At 36.2% G+C, this 17,978-nt stretch overlaps 3 protein-coding genes across 3 annotated transcripts; 2 read left to right on the plus strand and 1 right to left on the minus strand.

Annotated features, from left to right (window-relative positions):
• Positions 1 to 4,017: 4,017 nt before the first annotated feature.
• LOC101301951 (galactokinase-like) lies at positions 4,018 to 8,540 on the plus strand. The gene is made up of 13 exons (XM_004295014.1): positions 4,018 to 4,309; positions 4,394 to 4,569; positions 4,678 to 4,724; positions 5,002 to 5,096; positions 5,637 to 5,719; positions 5,825 to 5,893; positions 5,971 to 6,156; positions 6,365 to 6,499; positions 6,603 to 6,737; positions 6,819 to 6,889; positions 7,557 to 7,634; positions 7,929 to 8,070; positions 8,152 to 8,540. The coding sequence occupies exons 1-13, from the start codon at positions 4,138 to 4,140 to the stop codon at positions 8,260 to 8,262; spliced, it is 1,500 nt and encodes a 499-aa protein (XP_004295062.1). The 5' UTR covers positions 4,018 to 4,137; the 3' UTR covers positions 8,263 to 8,540.
• Positions 8,541 to 12,253: 3,713 nt separating this feature from the next.
• Positions 12,254 to 15,056, plus strand: LOC101302246. Its single transcript, XM_004295015.1, has 4 exons — positions 12,254 to 12,630; positions 12,989 to 13,867; positions 14,255 to 14,399; positions 14,556 to 15,056. Exons 2-4 carry the CDS (start codon positions 13,321 to 13,323, stop codon positions 14,611 to 14,613), a joined length of 750 nt encoding a protein of 249 aa, XP_004295063.1. The 5' UTR covers positions 12,254 to 12,630; positions 12,989 to 13,320; the 3' UTR covers positions 14,614 to 15,056.
• Positions 15,057 to 16,037: 981 nt separating this feature from the next.
• LOC101307577 (cell wall / vacuolar inhibitor of fructosidase 1-like) lies at positions 16,038 to 16,562 on the minus strand. The gene has a single exon (XM_004296183.1). It carries the CDS (start codon positions 16,560 to 16,562, stop codon positions 16,038 to 16,040), a length of 525 nt encoding a protein of 174 aa, XP_004296231.1.
• Between the last annotated feature and the right edge of the window lie 1,416 nt (positions 16,563 to 17,978).

Below are 17,978 nucleotides of genomic sequence, written 5' to 3' on the forward strand. Positions count from 1 at the left end.
ATTTTTACTGCTGGCTTTATATATAAAAGTATAGATAGGTTTATAAAATATTCCGTAATTGGTGTATAACTACCACTAGTACCCATAATCAAACACAAACAATTCGCAATCAAATTTCTAAACTAGGTACAAAGACTATAATACTATATTTGGGTGAAACATTAGACTAAGATATTTGAGTGTGGCTATTGGGACCTCCAAAAAATTTACTCACTATACATCTCATTCTCTCTACACCTTTTTTTTACTTTTCAATATAAGCATTTGCTCACTAGACCTCATTTCAAATTCCTAACATAACCTTAGTTATTTATTGAAATATATTCCAATCAATTAATTACCTCTTATTCACTCAATAGACCTCTCATTTTTTATTTTTTTTCTTTCCCTTTTTGTTTTTCAACATCTATTATCCCTGAGAAATTTTAAATACACACCTGTAATCTCTTAATATACACTCATATTATTTTATATTTCACATCAGATGTTATAGGTATGTTTAATTACAAAAACATCCATCAATTATTAGGGATTAGGGGAAAAAAAAGAAAAAAAAATTTACATCTTCCAACCTATAGCTAACTCTTCTCCACTATTACTACACATCAAAAGAAAAGAAAGAAAAACCTCTTTTCCAAAAGTCATCATCTAAATTTCGACTACTGTCGTAATCACATTTATTATTTAGTGATTCATTTTGGTTTTTTTTTTATCAACTTTAGTTTTTATCTTGTAGCTAAAAACGAATTTTTATGCTATTGTATTTCTATTAGTTTCTTAACTTTGAAAAAATTATGTATGTTCAATATTTTTTTTTTCTTTCAAATTCTAGCTAATTGATGTCATATTGGAGATTTGGAGTTCGAATATACACTTTTGATTATAAATTGAAAAATATCAAGAAAAATTTCTAACCCAATAAAAAAAATACTAACAGAAAATAAAAGAGATACGTAAAGAGTGACGTGAAATAATAAATATATAATAATTATATTAAATAACATATTATTATTAGTTTTAGATATTGAGGGTATTTTAGGCAGTTTGGGATGTGTATTTAGTATAATATTGAAATGAAAACTAGATGGGTAGTGTATTAAGTAAATATTCTATATATCTTTTTAATTGTTTTTCTCTTTTGTACATGTTATTTTTTTCTCCATTTTTTTTCTTTGGAATAATTTGATCTCTATTTTGCACCTCATAATAAATTATTTCAATAAATATATATTTTCTATAATTGAAAGATATTAAAAAAAATTTTTTGCAAATATATGCGTTCAACATGTATAATAATACAAAATTTTATGTCACATGATTGATATTGATTATTTTTTTAGCTCTTATAAACTATATATATGCTTTAATAAAAAGAAATTGGAAACCAAAAATATATAAGGAAAATAATAAATAATAAAATCAATTATTATTGAATTGGAAAGTCTAAAGAGAATAAATATAATATTTCCTTTTTGTATAATTATTGTCCGTGATAGTCATTGTGTATGAGGATGTATATGTCATTTAATAATTCACAATAGAGTGAGGTCTAATGAGCAAATTTGGAGGTCCCAATTGCCGAACACAAGATATTTTTATATTGCAATATAAAAGAATGAGTTTTAGTAACAACATTTCTAAAATTATATATTATATAAATGGTAATGAGAAACCGAAGAGGAATTCATAAAGTACATACACATGAAATTTAATACATCACACTCTACACTACTTAAACTAACAAAATGAATAAGCAAAACCATGCATGTCGGAGAACGAAAAGAAAATGGAAACAAAATTAACTTATAATCTTTTAGCATACTCCAATACTAGCATCTTGACCCGCACTATGTGCGTGTGTGATTTTTTTTTTTACTATTACAGTTATGCTTAAAGTCTGATTTCCGAGCAAACTTTATAACCAAAAAAAGAGCTCCAAACTTTTTGGAGCAGAAAACCAAAGTTGAGAGAACTATGTTCCGTCCGACGGCGCGCCCTAGTGGTGTCGTCGTCGGACGGGCTCGAGGAGGACTCCAGTCTGGTTTAGGGCCTGGCCGGAATCAGGCATGTGGGGGGATGGCTGTAGTGGCTCGACCGAGAGGAGGTTTTGATGACAGAGGCAAGCGGTGGTTCAAAGTACTCTCCTCGTACCCGAGATAAGATCGCAGACATACAAGATTGGGTCGATTTGTGTTGCTGCCACCAAACAAGCGATCACCTTGGGGTGAGGACTGGAAGGCGGCGGTGCTAAGATCCGGCCAGAGATAGAATCAACTGGATTGGTGGTGGTTTCGGTTGCCTGGGTTCGATCTTAGGAGGGATAAATACTTTGACCGACGTATTGGGACACCGACACGTATGCTGATCTCTGGTGGTGGAGATGGTGACGTCGTCGGTGGTCAGAGGGAGGGAGCTCGGGCCAGACGGTGGATGCCTTCTTGCTGCATCGCTGGAGTTCGGCTATGGTAGAATGGCAATTGGGCTTGGGCTTGGGCTTTAGCCTTAGCCCAAGTCTCTATTTCCTTTATGTTTTATTTCTATGTTTTTTTGCAAGTTTAGTACTAAGATGTTTTATACCGCAAATAATACCCTATCTGTATCTGATAGGGCACGAATGGCCTTATGTCGGTCTATGCACCTTGTGTGTCTCAGTTGTTTTGGGTAGGCGACGTGTCTTTTGCCTGGTCAAATGGACACAGCCTCTTAGTGGCAGGATGAAACTAAGTGTCGTCAGGTTTATTCTCCGGCGGCAACATAGTAGGAAAGTTGTAATATTAGACATTAAGATATGTAATCGTGTTACATGTTTACTGATCTTTCCATTATGTCACCGCTGTGACAAAGTAAATAAAAATGTCATTAGAGCAGTACTCTAGTTGGTGCTTGTTAAAATACATGTACTTTGTAGAAATTCTCGATATTATTTCGGGACTTCTAGATGCTTATTGTAATCAAGGGTTTAGGCTTCATGTCCCCCCTTGTATTCGACGGTTTCATTAATGAAGGCTTGAGGGCAGCCGCACCAACCCTTTGTTTCAAAAAAAAGTTTGATTTCCCTCCCATTCTAAAAAAAAAAAAAAAAAATAAAATCTGATTTCCTTACCACTTTTCTCTCCCACCTCCCACGTTTTAAGCTTCTTTTTTTCTGTTTTTTTTTTCTTGTTTCCAACATTTGCAATGACTAATTTGTTATTCATCTGTTAAACGACATATTTTAAAGTTTTAATCAACTAAGGATATTATAGGTAGTTTAAAAATTTAACCGTTGATAAAATCAAAAAAACCTTCTGACTTTATTAATAGAGATCTAAATCGACTCTCTTGAATTTGAACAATAAGTAATTATAACCACCTAGCATATAATACGTGTTAGAGAGTCAAATCACACACTATACACCTCCAATATTAATGAGTCTTGTATTGGGAAATTGTCATGGATATCTACATGTGTTCTAAATATTTACTGTAGGGTTACTATAGTTGGAAATATTTACCCAAGAAAACTGACCACTGCGTGACAGCCTGACAGGGATGAAGTACACAGTACAGGTGTCGTGAGCATCTTATTGTACCTAATCCACCATCAAATCTGGACCGTCCGTCCCGCAAAAAGCGCAAAAAAGGTACAATTAATGTGATTCTGATTCTCCCATCAATCAACGAAAAGAGAAAAGAATCCCATGTTGGAATTTATTCTCCAACATCTTCCGTGACCCCGTTTGAATCCCTGACGTGTCCGTCAACCCTCCCATACGTGTCAGTCTCTCCTCCTTCGTCGCCACTATATCCCCAAAGCAGTAAAACGACAGTTAATTTACAGCCGTAACCGAAAATCCAAACTCGGATAAAACCCCGCCGCGAATTTAGCTCTCAATCCCGAAATAACCGTCGCACTACAACTCAAACTCTTCCTCTTCTTCACTAAAATTATCCGAACCCAGATCAGAACAGATAGAACCTCTTATCCTAACCGGCGATAAATTCCCAACTGGGCCTGAACAAAAAGCCCAAATTTACACGAATTAGTATATAACTGCCGTCGTCACCCTGTCATCATCATCATCGGAAACAGTGCTTTGCCAGTGTGTGATTGAAAAAGTTATATAAGAGGATTCGGTTAATCAAAGCAGGTCGTTGATGGCTCAAATGATGAGGCACGAAGAACTTCCGATCCCAATTCACTCGGCGCTCGATGAAGTCTACGGCGAGTCCTCGCAACTCGAGGAGGCCCAGCTCCGCTTCCACCGCCTCAAGACCAAGTTCCACAAGGTCTTCGGACACCTTCCTCAACTCTGCGCTCGCTCTCCAGGTTGTTATTCATCTATGATTGTCTCATGATTGTTTAGTTTTAGTTGCGAATTGATTTTGAATTTGTGACGATTGGACGTGGAAGGGAGAGTGAACTTGATCGGAGAGCATATAGATTATGAGGGATACTCGGTGTTGCCGATGGCCATACGGCAGGATACTATTGTGGCGATTAGGAGGAATGAAGGAGAGAAGGTTCTGAGGATTGCGAATGTTAATGATAAGTATCAAATGTGTACTTATCCTGCTGATCCTAACCAGGTCTGATACATTTGAATTTTCTGAATTTTTTTGATGCTCAAAAGTTAATTTGAAGTTTGATCATTGTTCATAGCCTTATATAAGTTTGTACTTTTAAAAAAAAAACAGGAAATTGACTTGAAGAATCACAAATGGGGCCATTATTTCATCTGTGGGTGAGAAATCGAGACTTTGATTGGTGTCTCTTATTGTTTGTGATCTAATGAGACAGACTGCCTAATATAAACATACTGAATTTTGTTATGCTTCTGAGTGTTGTGTGATATTACTTTAATCGGGTGTTAATATTAAGTTATTAACAAGTGAAATCATTCAATGCTACACATCCTTCTACTGATTTATCTTTTGTTCTCAATATTTTGGAATTTTTTGGGAATTTAAAAAAGACTATTTACAATTGCATATAAGAAACTGATTGTTTTTGTTCTTCAGGTACAAAGGTTTCTATGAGTTTGCCAGATCTCGAGGAATAGATTTGGGTGCACCAGTGGGACTTGATGTTCTTATTGATGGAACAGTTCCTACAGGTGAAATTCACATCAATTTACTTTACCATATTGTCAATTATGCTTGTATAAGATTGTCTTCTCATCAGGGCCCTTCTACTAAGGGATCCCTTTTTTTGACATATATGAGGTATCAAGCATTAGACCAACTTTTCAATCACATATCAACATCTCCACCGTTCAATATTTAGATGTATATATGTAGATCATTTCTGCAAAATTTCATCCCATTTGGTGATCGTTAAGGCTTCGAATTAACTGAAATCAATTGATGGATCAAATCTGCCAAACCTGAACCGTTCATGCCTATAATTTTAATTCGCAGTTTTGAACACCTTAACGATCACCAATTTGGATGAAATTTTGCAGAAGTGATCTACATATTAGGACCTAAAAACTGAACGGTTAAAATTGAAAAATGTGATTGAAAAGTAGGTCTAATGCTTGATCCCTCATATATGTCAAAAAAAGGGATCCCTTAGTAGAAGGGCCCTGGTCTTCTCATATGGTATATATAGTAAACTCCCAGAAATTGTTTATTCATTTATTTTTGTTATATAGGGTCTGGACTATCAAGCTCTGCTGCATTAGTTTGTGCTTCTACAATTGCTATTATGGCTGCTTTTGAGGAGAATTTTCCCAAGGTATAATGTCTGTACCAATAGCTTGCTGACTATATAGACAATGTACTTCGGGGGACTGAGTGAATTACCTTTTTTAAATGCCTGACATGTTTTCTTTGCGAACAGAAAGAAATTGCTCAACTTACATGTGATTGTGAGCGACACATTGGTACACAGTCTGGTGGAATGGATCAGGTGATTGATGATTTTCCTTTTTGACGTGATGACTTTGGAATTGGATATCCCTGTCCTAATATTGATTCAATATGCAGGCAATCTCGGTAATGGCTAAAACTGGGTTTGCAGAACTGATCGATTTCAACCCTATTCGTGCTACTGATGTGCAACTTCCAGCTGGTGGAACTTTTGTTGTAGCCCATTCCTTGGCAGAATCTCAGAAAGCAGTAACTGCTGCTACCAATTATAATAATAGAGTTGTTGAATGTCGTTTGGCTTCGGTAAGTTTGATATCAGTTGTTGTATCATGACTTTTTATGTGTGTTTAACATGGACTCGGTCCAAAATGAGCATTGAATTTTAATTTGTTGAGGTGTCCTAGCACAGACAGGGTTGTGTTATGTTATATATTTTTGAACAATATAAGTACGTTTTTTTTTTTTTCCTTGATATCTCTCTACTCATTTGTGATCTTGTAATTTATTTTAGATTCTGCTTGCTATAAAGTTGGGAATGAAGCCGCAAGATGCAATTTTAAACGTGAAAACTCTTTCTGATGTTGAAGGGTTGTGCGTATCATATGCTAGTAACCATGGGTCTTCAGATCCTAACCTGGCTGTGAAGGTATAATCTTTCGTTTTCTGCCCTCAGTTTTGCTTTATCAACTAGTGTTTGGTGTGTGTAGTTTGTCACATGCATCATAATATCACATTTGGCTTTGTTACAGGAGTTGTTGAAGGAAGAACCTTATACCCTTGATGAAATTGAGAAAATCACTGGGGAAAATCTAGAGTCTATCTTTCAAAATTCTGCATCGTCTCTTGATGTTTTGAAGGCTGCTAAACACTTCAAGTTATATCAGGTACTTGTTCTGTTTTCTTATATATCCAATCATCGTTAAGTCTGTTGATTTCTTTCAATTTTAACGAAGTCTTATCACCAGAGAGCCTCCCACGTGTACTCTGAGGCCAAGCGCGTACATGCATTCAAGGACACTGTATCATCAGATTTAAGGTACTTTTACTAGCTGAGGAAATAGTAATTTCAGGCTTTTTAGGATGAAAATAATTTTTTCTCCTCTCAGGGGTTGAACTCAAAAAACTGATATGTAGGGTCTTAGATCTTTCGGAAAACAAATAAACTTGTACTTCACATGTTGCTGTAGTATGCTTTTACATAGATCACTAGGTTATTTGGATGTTCCCTTGAAGCGTGAATCCATTATTCTGTAAAATCACTACCACATGTTGGAGTCTTAACAATGGTATTTTGCATTTAATCAATTCATTTTGCATCAAGCATTCTGTCAAGTCTTCATTTTGTATTTTGGATAGATAATTCATATTACTATTTTGTCAATTTTACATTTTGAATTCTTAACGATGGCATTTTGTATAAATCAATTCGTTTTGCATCAAGCATTATGTCAAGTCTTCCTTTTGTATTTTGGATAGATAATTCATATTACTATTTTGTCAATTTTACATGCTGAATTCTTAGCAATGGCATTTTTTATCAATTAATTCATTTTGCATCAAGCATTATGTCAAGTCTTCCTTTTGCATTTTGCATAGATAATTCTGGCATATTACTATTTGCATTGTTGCCTTGTTCTTTCAAGAAAAATTTGTAGGATGTAGAACAATCCAAGGTTTTTATTAATGCCGTTGTATATATTCAGTGACGAAGATAAGCTGAAGAATCTTGGTGATCTTATGAATGCGAGCCATTATAGCTGCAGTGTTTTATATGAGTGCAGGTATAAATTATTTTATAAGCATTTTATGACTGTGACAATGACTCACATATATATATTATTAAATCCATGTCATAGGTGGAGTTGCAACTTGAATGTAGCTATAAATTCCTATACCTAAACAAAATGAACTCTCTAAATATTGAAAATGTCAAACTTTTTTGTATTATCACTTGAAAGCCAATAGATCATGCTTGTAATACTGTATCCTGAATTCAGTATAGTTGGCAAATTCTTTCTAGAATTCTAGGTAACTGCTCTTTTATTTACTAACAATACCTTGTTTCCCTTTATTAGTTGTCCGGAGTTGGAAGAACTTGTAAATATTTGTAAAGAGAACGGTGCTCTTGGGGCAAGGCTGACAGGAGCCGGATGGGGTGGCTGTGCAGTTGCTTTGGTAAAAGACAGCATTGTGCCACAGTTCATCCTTAATTTAAAGGTAAATAATCGTGGGGGTATGCTTTCCACCACTAACAATAGAGTTGTGAATACAAAAGTGCTTATGATTCTATTTTATCAGGAACAATTCTACCAGTCGAGGATTAGTAGAGGTGTCATAAACAATAACGATCTTGGCTTGTATGTTTTTGCTTCGAAGCCTTCGAGTGGCGCTGCTATTTTCAAGTTTTAGCGTATGTCAACTGGTTAAAAGGGCTGAACTATTGTAAAGATGGTCCCCTCCCCATTTAGCTTAATTTATGTATTCAAACTGTATGGAAACTTTGTCTTCAAAAATAAACCTGCTGCTCTCTGGTAGAACGAGCTATGCCCAATGTCGTCTCATAGCTAATGTATCATACTGGAATCATCAGATTCTCTCATTGAGATTATGGAGCTTGTGACGTAATTTGTGTACATTTTAGCCATTTGAGTTTACAGATTGACGAGTCAAATTAGGATGTTCCTTCAGTATCTGAATCTATAGTAGACGAGTGGACGTGCCCCATGGTTGAAGTGTTTGCCAAAGCCATATTATCACACCCGTGGCTTGACACAACCTATATCGAATAAAGATGTCAACCTTTCTCATACACCTTTCTCAGGAGATGCGGTAACCAGGGTCTTTATATGTGTTTTTTATTTTTAATTTTTAATTTTTAATTTTTTATGATCTGTATATATCCTGGTTTACAAATTAGGATCTGGTAAATAAAATACTCTGTAGTTAGCAGAAATTGAAGATTCGGCCAGATATATTGCATATATTAAAGAAAAGAAACAGAAAATTTGAAGATGATAGGACTAGATTGCTGGCAATCTGGCAGAGCAAAGTGAAGTGAATATCCGGGCTGCAGGTAGAAGACAAGTGAATTGCAGAGTATGTGACGTGTCCCCATTCCGGGGTCCAGACTCATATGCAGGAATGTGGGCATGGATATTCTACTTTAATCCCCAAGAATCTTATCATGGTCCCCATCTCATCAGACACACACAGACACAGACACAGTCACACACTACTTACGAGCAACCCACACGGCCTCGATCACTACTACTTCATTTTATTTCAGGCTTCTTCTTAACAAATTCCAGCTCATGAAGAGAGAAACAATCCAATCCTGGTTAGCTAGGTTGATCGGATGGCATATCATTTCTGTCTCTTTTTCCAGCTTAATTTGATTCCAATTCGTGGATTCACTTCACCTCTACCTCAATGATTCGTTGCTCGTTAAATACAACCGTAGTGTACAATCAACGTTATCAAGAATTTCAGCTTGAGAATGGTTGTTAACTCACTCAAGCCGAGATTCCGAGACACAACTAGCTTGCTTAACTTAATTAGGTCCTTACATTCGTATTTTCATTAGAATCACAGCGCGTATAGTATAAAATGTGACATATGAAAATCAAAAAATGTTATAAACTTCAATGAACATTTTGGGTAGATCCAAAAAAATTCATTAAGCCACAAATTAAAACTTATTACGTTTTTCGTATATAACTCTCACTTATCCGTTATAAAATATACAATCATTATGTATATATATATGCTCTTATTCTATGTAATTGTTGATGAAGGGTGACATGGACTTTAGGGTGTCAGCACTCTTAACTATATATTATCTCAATTAGTACCTATCCATAACCCTCATAATTTAAGTTTCCATGCTTCCTTGGTAAAGAACTTGCATCAGTTTTATAAGCTTATCACGTCATATACAAATCCAAAAGCTGTAACTAACTCCAACAAACTAATAAATATGGAATTCAGTCGACCAATGCAGATGAACTACAACAACACTAGCTAGCTCTAAAAAAAAAAAGCTTAACCTAACTTCAAAACAAACGTTTAATCAACTACTACAAATGAAGTGGCTTTGTAACCAATTAAATTAGGTACCATGGACTTTGAGCATACAGTTCGATCTAACACAACATAGGACTAAACATAATGATTTTACATTTTAATTATTATATATAGAGGTAAATTATATTTTGACACATGCTCATCTGGTATATTCTCAGTGTCGACAATGAATGTAATTTTGACATGAACTGCACATATTTTAAATTTTTAAAAATCTTGTCTCAATCGAAATATAAATACATGCACCACCAAGAGAAACACACAATCCAATAATACATATTTTGCTAATGGAATCATCAGCGACTTCCTATTATTAAGCACAAAAAGAAGCAAATATCAATCTCCATGCATAAATAAGTGGACTCCCACACAAGTTTCCCACCAGCCGAGCAACAAGAACCCTAAAATCGAAATCTCCAAATAGATATAAAGATCTTCGACCATTTTATTCACGTGTAATGTGGGGTGAGAGTGTCTATGTGAGTTTGGACCTACCCATCAATTTCTTCTTTTATGTTCATGCATTTCTGGGATCACAGAGATTTGAAATGATATGGAGGCCAGGGGAGAGGAGGAGCAGTAACAATCCAGCAAGACAATGACAATTCTTGTGTCGAACAATACAATTGAGGATAGAGACCTTGATGTGCTTCTTGACAAGGTTCTTTGGACCAATTTTGTTTGTATATATAGTAATATTTTCGAGAGGTGAATTATCGTTTTGCACGAACTATGTCTTCTTGAAAGTGAAGAGTAATGCTAGTCTAAAGCTTGAGAAGCAAGAAAGAGAACTCGTTGATAATGTGTTTTGTTTCTTTTCTCTTTGGTGAAAACAAATTTGAGAGTGACATTATTCCCTTGATGGAATATAAGGACATGGAGATTAATTGGGGTTGTCATGAAGCTAGTTATTTCAGAAGAGGACCTCCACTTGCAATTAGAATGGTTAATTTTTGTTGAAATGAAATTGGAATATGCAAATAAGTTAACGGAAAAAAGCTAACGGGGTGACATCATGGATTGATCTTTGATCTTACTAATATAGAGAAAATTGGTGTCGTTAAAGCTATTTTGGTTGATTTATTCATAATAAGGTTGCGTTTCTAACCCACAAAAAGATAAGATTGCTTATCAGTTTTTTTTTTTTTTTTAAACTTTTATTAATAACTCACACACCTTACATATGTCGTGAGGTTTGAACCTATGACCTCAAAGTTGTCAGTTAAACACCTTAACCAACCAAGCCATAGCTCACTGACTATATATGTTGTATCTTTCACCCGAGTCATTATGTGGGAATCCTATTATATGTAACTTTTATTTCATTAGTACCACGAAAGGTTTAGGGTTAAAATAAATTATGTGCTTCAAATCATGATTATTGTTCCATGATTGTCTTTTTGTTACAGTCATCTTCCACATTCTAAACGAGTCTTTTATAAACTGAACTCCACCAATTGTTGAAATATTAGAATTAGAAGTTATGTTCTTTCGAGCATATGTAAACAAATGGACTAATTGAAAAGCATGCTCATGTTCATTGGCCTCACGATGTGCCGATTTCTATATTTTCAAAGAGGCCGGTGTTGCCAAATGCATTGCTACCTGACGCTTGATTAGTTGATTGAGTCCTAGATTTGACATGGCAATATGTTGCATAAAAGTCCAATGGATAAGGTATATCCAACGTCTAATTAACAAATAATGGATTACAGCTTTTCTTTCTAAATCTAGTTTTGTTGTTGCTATTATCTTTGTTCCACATTTCCTATTTTCGTAAACGAGTGAGGAACGGGTATGTCAACAATTATAGCTGGTACTATTATAATTTTGTAAGATAAAACTTAATTCAATATCTTTTTCAGAGTTCTCTTAGCTTTCCTTACTAATATTAGTTTTTATTGTTGATTTGTTTGTTTCAGTTTTTCTGTCTTAATATTTCAGCATTTCTTTTTTTACAATGGATGATTATAATAACAGTTTATAAAATTCACAATTATAACTGTAAGGTAAAAACGAATATTAGATGCATAGTTTGACAGTATAACTGCATCTAAATTTGAAATCGATATTCTTACATTGACCAACATAAACCAAACTTAGCAGTCAATATGCATTTTCAACATTTACAATTTTCAGCAATATGACCAAAATTAAGGTATATTCCAAAGGTATTCCAAGGCATCAAATAAAAATTAAGAAACTATTTCCTCACAAACCAGAAAAGACCATTAGGCCAACCTTAATAGGCCGATTCCAATATAAATAGTAGACAAATCAAACTAAAGAAAACCAAAACCAAAGAAAAACCAAATAGAAAAAACCTATCATAGTCAAAGACTTCATGCCACCTTGCCCTGTGTCGGTGAAGCTTCTTCTTCCTCTTCTTCCTTTGTTTCCATTCTTCCAAGCCAACAGACTTCAGATTCCCACCATTTCCGGTGCCTTTTTTTATCAATATCCGGCGAAGATATAGCATCCATTTCTACATTTTTAAACAAAAACCCAAAAACCAAAATCAAAATCTCCATTATTGAACTTGAATCAATCCCACTTTCTCCTGAAACCCCTCGTGTCCATTCCCCTCCTTCTCTTAAATTAGCAATCCCAATCTTCCATATTTGACGCTGCCTTGCTTCGCTGTAAGGCTCTTTCTCCGCATCGGATCTGGGATTTTCTCGCTTCCATTTGAAGGTTTCTTTCTTTCATTTCTTGGGTCCAAGTTTTCTGTTACTTTTTTCAATTTGGGTTTTCTTTATTTTCTTTAAAAGAATGTTGCTTTGCCTGTGATTGCTTATTAAAGGTTTGGTTTTTGTTCTGTAAAGTTTTGAACTTTAAGTTTTTGTGGGTTTGCTTTGTTTTACATTCTTGTTTCTTTTTATTTTCCAGCTCTATGTTGGTGTGCTAAGCATGTGAATGAATAGCTACATTATCGATTTTTCTTGTTTTGGTAATGAAGTTTGTTTCTTGATTATCGACACGTTTTGTATATATTTCTATTGGTTTTAGCTTGTGTGGGTGTTAATGGTTTGAGGGTTTTGTTGATTGACAGGGGGAAGGGGGAAAGAAAGGAAGGGAGCTTCATGCTTAGTGAACCATTATTGGTTGAGGAAAGCGGTGTGAGCCGTGTAGGGCAAGGGAGATTGCATTGAGGAAGCTGTCTTCCATTTGATTGCAAGTTAAACTGGAAAGTGTTGTTTACTTGATGAAGCTAGAAATAATTGTGGTCGAGTTTCACCCTGTGAATCTAAATATATAAAGAGGAGAGTTGTTTCGTGTGATGGGTTGAATAGGGAGATTCAAATTTGGTTGAAACTATTGTTGCCTTGATCATTTGGAGCCTGGAGAGGGGATTGGAAATTTACTTGGTTTTGGTTGGTTGTTATGGATCATAAGGGTCTGAGAGATAAAGATTGTGAAATCGATCTTGAAAGTGGGGTGATAGTTAGTGAAGAGGATTCAAGTGATAGCTCTGTTGCAAGTGTCAAAAAACAGGCTAAGACACTGCTAGCGAAGGTGTATGGTGGTTTTTCTGATAGTTCAGTTAATGCTGAAGATAGGGTTGTTTTTTGTGGCAATGGCTTCAACTCCAATGGGGTCTGCCCTGAGAATTTGAAGTCGGCGACAAACAAGACGCTGGATGGAAATGGTGGTATGGATCATACAGAGAAGACTCGGTCGAAAGATAAGCGAAAAAAAACGAGCAATAAAAAACCTCCTAAACCTCCCAGGCCTCCAAGAGGCCCGTCTTTGGATGCTGCTGACCAGAAGCTAATCAAGGAACTCTCTGAGATTGCAATGTGGAAACGTGCAAGGGTTGAGAGGATGAAGGCCTTGAAGAAGATGAAAGCTGCCAAGGCATCATCATCCAATAGCAATGTATATGCTATGGTGTTCACTGTTCTCTTTTGTGTAGTGCTGATCTTCCAAGGTAATATCTTTTGTCATTGAGCTCGAGGTTCATTTACCAAATTGATTGTGGTAAACTTTTTTGTGATTAGTTTAACGCAGAATAACTTCACCTCGTGTTATTTTAGCTAGGAAGTGAGAACTATTTATCACTGTTTGTTCTTAACGTGTTAGAACTTTTCCAAACTGAAAAATTAGCAATTTTGGATGAGATCGGATCTAGCATATCTTCTGGTCAATCCTGAAAAATAAATTTCACAATGTCGCCATGTTGTAGTTAACACACACTAGTATGCCTTCATCATTGTCTTTAATAGTTATATCTACCACAAGACTTCCTATGTCTTCCAGTTTCTCCTGGTGTTTCGTTGGTAATGGTCAATTCATATTCTATTGCCATTTTCTGCAGGAATTTCATCTAGCAGAAGCTCAACTGTAGGCTTTGAGGGTTCTCCTTTGTCTGCAGGAAGAACGCAGGGCAGTTTGATCTCAATTCAGTTCTTTCCAAATCCGTCATCAAATGCCCCGAGCGGACCTGGTTCCGAGTCTCCCAAGTATGTTAAAATGATCTGAACTTTAAGAAATTACTTTCATTTGTCTATTGCATCTTCATAGTTGAGAAAATAATGGATTACTCATTACTAGATATTTGTCTACTTCTGAAATGTATTAGTTAGGTATTCTAAAATAAACATTTTTACACCTTGCAGTATGGTAGAGCAGGTTGCTGGTTCAGATCAGCATGAGAAGTTGAAAAGATGGGCGTGATGATATACTAATCTTGTTGCCTAGTCTGCGTTGAAGAACAATTTTCCATGGTGCTTTGGATCCTCGTGGAACCATTGTTGCTTGCACTTTTTGTACGCATCTATTGAAGCTTGATCATGCCGGGTAGTTTATCCCCTCTCTGTACATTAAAATGAAAATATGGGGGAGAAGGCTAGAGAGAGTGAGGAAGAGAGATAGTGACAGAGAGAGCACCATACAGCTTTTTTTAGTGTGTTTTGTAGTTGTTGTCAAATGCACACTTTTGCAAATAAGTTTTTTACCTGTTTAATATCCAATTTTGGAATCTGAGTATGTTCCCTTTCCAGAGCCGAGAGAAAAGAAATCCCCCTTCATAAAAGCTGTAGAAAATCAAGTGACCCAACGCTACCCACTTTTCTTTTTTGGAATTGATTTATGGAAATTATTGCCAGTTGGTAATATACAATGTATATGCAGCATCTTTTCTATAGGCCACTTTCCTGCAATGAAATTTTGTTCTACAATGGGGTTCCTAACTATGCATAGAATTTCTTTGTGGCTAGAAATTGTCTTCTCTGTTCTTCTTTTCTGGTTATGCAGGACCAGTTGGGGCATTCCCAGGTGATATGTGCCTGCATTTTCTTTATCTTTCCTTTATGAAAATGCTTTAAACCAGATTGTGCTTCTAACACTTTGATGCATCGGCTTTAACAATTTAACATGTGATCTCGCATGGTTTTGGCTTATGGTTCTAGAATTGTAGTCAGCATACATAATTGACTCATGAAGATCGAGTCACTTGAGAGTTGAGAATAGACCACCCCATGTCACCTGTCTTTCTAGAGCCTTCACTATATGTATTATGTAATTATATATGAAGGGCCCCCATTTAATCACAAGCGAACATATGCCTCACATGCATACATTAAGCATTCTTAACTTCCCAACAGTTTCTGAGATGACAGAACTTGATTATATACAACCCACAAACGGTGGGATGCTCCCTTCACCACAAGAGTGATTCCAAATTGGTAATAAGGTTTGTGTCTTTCTGGAATGAAATCGAACTTGGCTAGCACTTCTATTCATAGCCTTCAGTTGTTACAATTCGACGACCAAATCCTGAACCCAGAATCTTAACCTTAAAGCACCAAAAAGACACTGTTTTGAGTGAGAAAAATAGGTAGAGAATCCTCTTTTGGACATTTTGGGACTTCTTCCTAAACAAGAAGATATGACAAGGTTAATATATGGCCCAGGAAATAATCCCTACCGACATTTCGGAAAACAGTTGCACAGGTCCACAGTAGAACATAAAAAGAGATCAAAAACTCTAATTTCAGTGGCTGAAACTTCTGCTACAAGTACAAATATCTGAACTAAGATTACACAAGCAAAGCCATAAATACTAGTAAGTACATGGTATTGATGACTCATGAACAAAATCATCCCAGCACTAAATTGATGATGGCCACAGCCACTTCAGAGAGGCAGCTCACAAGAGTGTTCCTATCGGTCAATGGCTTGGTTGACCCTGAAAACCCCTTCTCACAAGCCTGAGCTTCCTTTGCAGCATCAGAAATGCCATAGTTGGCAAACCCATAATGGCCATTACTGAGAGCATCAATTGACTGTGGGAGAGTGTACTTGACCACTGGAATGTACAACTCTGCACAGTTTGCCAAAGGCTTCTGCAAATCTGCTTCTGGTGATTGCTTGAGTAGGCTATGGATGTAATCCAGTGTATCAGTTGCATTGGACAGAACAAGATCAGCCATTATGTGAGCCAGGCCTGCAATGTCTGAGTTTGAGCTCTGAGGGCTTGACTGGAGAGATGAGAGACAAAGGTCATAGTAGGGTGTCTTCTTGCATGTTTTGGATAGAAGATCAGTGCTTTGGGATTGGGTTTGCACAATGAGGAAAACAAGATGAACAAGAACAAGAAGAGGGGTTTGGATTGAGTACTTCATTTTGTGGGAGTTGAAGATTGGGAAGATGGAAGCAAATTGGAGAACTTGAACTGGGTTTGGTTTGGTTATTCTGATTCTGGTGGGAGATGAACTTTATATATATACAAACTCCATGTAGTGCCACTTTGTTCATTGCCAAGAAAACCATGTGCTGTAGGTTTATTTGCGTCTTCATTTTGATTTTGTGTTCACATGACTAAAGGTTGCATCACTTTGTGAAGATCCTATTTTGTGAAAATAATGGGACAAACTGAAATGAAATTGGATAAGTGCAATCAATGGAGATGAACATAGACAAAGAGGAAGCAAAAACAAGCAGAAAAAACCAGAAACTAAGAAACAAAGGTGGGAAGCAAAAGTAAAACATTGGACCGGGTAGGCCGTACGTTCTTGTCAAGAGGTGAAGCCATGAAGAAGACCCTTATGGAAGCACTCTTGTGACGAGTGGACAAGAAACAGATTACAGTAGTGGTTAGACTCTGACGTACTATACATATTCTTGGTACAGATTTGATCAGTATCATAGAGATTACTAATTAGTACTAAGGCTTTGTGATGGAGGAGAACCACATGGTGGGTGTTGGCTTAGGATTATGATGAGCTCAGAAAGAAACTTGAGAGGAGGCAAATGGAGAAGGAGATAGTAAAGCAAACACTTAATTGTCATTAATTCTCTGCAGCCTGCCTTGGTTCAAGGCAAACAGCCTTATTTTCGTATAGGACTTGTTGGTTTAGACTGTTTCATTTCTTCTTCGTTAGAAACATCCGAAGAGGGACACTCTCAATTACTGAGTTGACAAACCTCTACATGTTTTAGATTGCTAATAACACTACATCCTACAGGACTTTTCTCAGTATGTACTTTTCATTGAATGATCTGCTTGTTCCATTGACAAGTACCTGTGATTTGGATAAAAAAAAGGTGTTTTAGTTTCTAAACTGATTAATGACCTCAGCTAGCTTTTTGTTTCCAAAGCCACTTTCAACAAACACATGAACCTGTTTCTGTTCTTGCCTTTGCAAGCTTCACCTGCTTGTGGGAAATTCGCATGCAGAACTCTAATGTATTTGTTGAGGAAAAGATATTAAGGCTTGAACTTCTGTGCCAGGTTTATTTAAAAGAGTTCAAGCCTTAATATATTAAAGAAACTAACTAGTACTAGTAGTACACATATGTTAAAGAACTTAATAAGATAAATAGAATACCTTCAAAAACGAACTACTTGTATCAATTAGCCACCGCTATCAGAAAGTGACATTTTGGAGCCTGTCACATCAATCATGTTCGCTTTCCACCATTCAAAATCTGATATGCAGTACTCTGCTTTAGGGGTCATCATTTGGCCTAAGGGCTCAAAAGCCCATGGGCGGCCTGTCGGCCCTGTGGGCCAAAGTCCGGCCCGGCCCGAGTCAAGC

This window comes from Fragaria vesca, linkage group LG3 (genome assembly GCF_000184155.1).
Source record: "Fragaria vesca subsp. vesca linkage group LG3, FraVesHawaii_1.0, whole genome shotgun sequence".
In the NCBI taxonomy this organism is placed as follows: domain Eukaryota; kingdom Viridiplantae; phylum Streptophyta; class Magnoliopsida; order Rosales; family Rosaceae; genus Fragaria; species Fragaria vesca.

Bases quoted from the DNA above. Each gene is read 5' to 3' on its own strand.
- LOC101301951 (XM_004295014.1), top strand. From the start codon at position 4,138: ATGGCTCAAATGATGAGGCACGAAGAACTTCCGATCCCAATTCACTCG. The intron at 4,725-5,001 runs GTGAGAAATCGA...TTTGTTCTTCAG, and splicing joins GGCCATTATTTCATCTGTGG to GTACAAAGGTTTCTATGAGT. The intron at 5,720-5,824 runs GTATAATGTCTG...CTTTGCGAACAG, and splicing joins TTGAGGAGAATTTTCCCAAG to AAAGAAATTGCTCAACTTAC.
- LOC101307577 (XM_004296183.1), bottom strand. From the start codon at position 16,562: ATGAAGTACTCAATCCAAACCCCTCTTCTTGTTCTTGTTCATCTTGTT.
- LOC101302246 (XM_004295015.1), top strand. From the start codon at position 13,321: ATGGATCATAAGGGTCTGAGAGATAAAGATTGTGAAATCGATCTTGAA. The intron at 13,868-14,254 runs GTAATATCTTTT...CATTTTCTGCAG, and splicing joins TGTAGTGCTGATCTTCCAAG to GAATTTCATCTAGCAGAAGC. The intron at 14,400-14,555 runs GTATGTTAAAAT...TACACCTTGCAG, and splicing joins CCTGGTTCCGAGTCTCCCAA to TATGGTAGAGCAGGTTGCTG.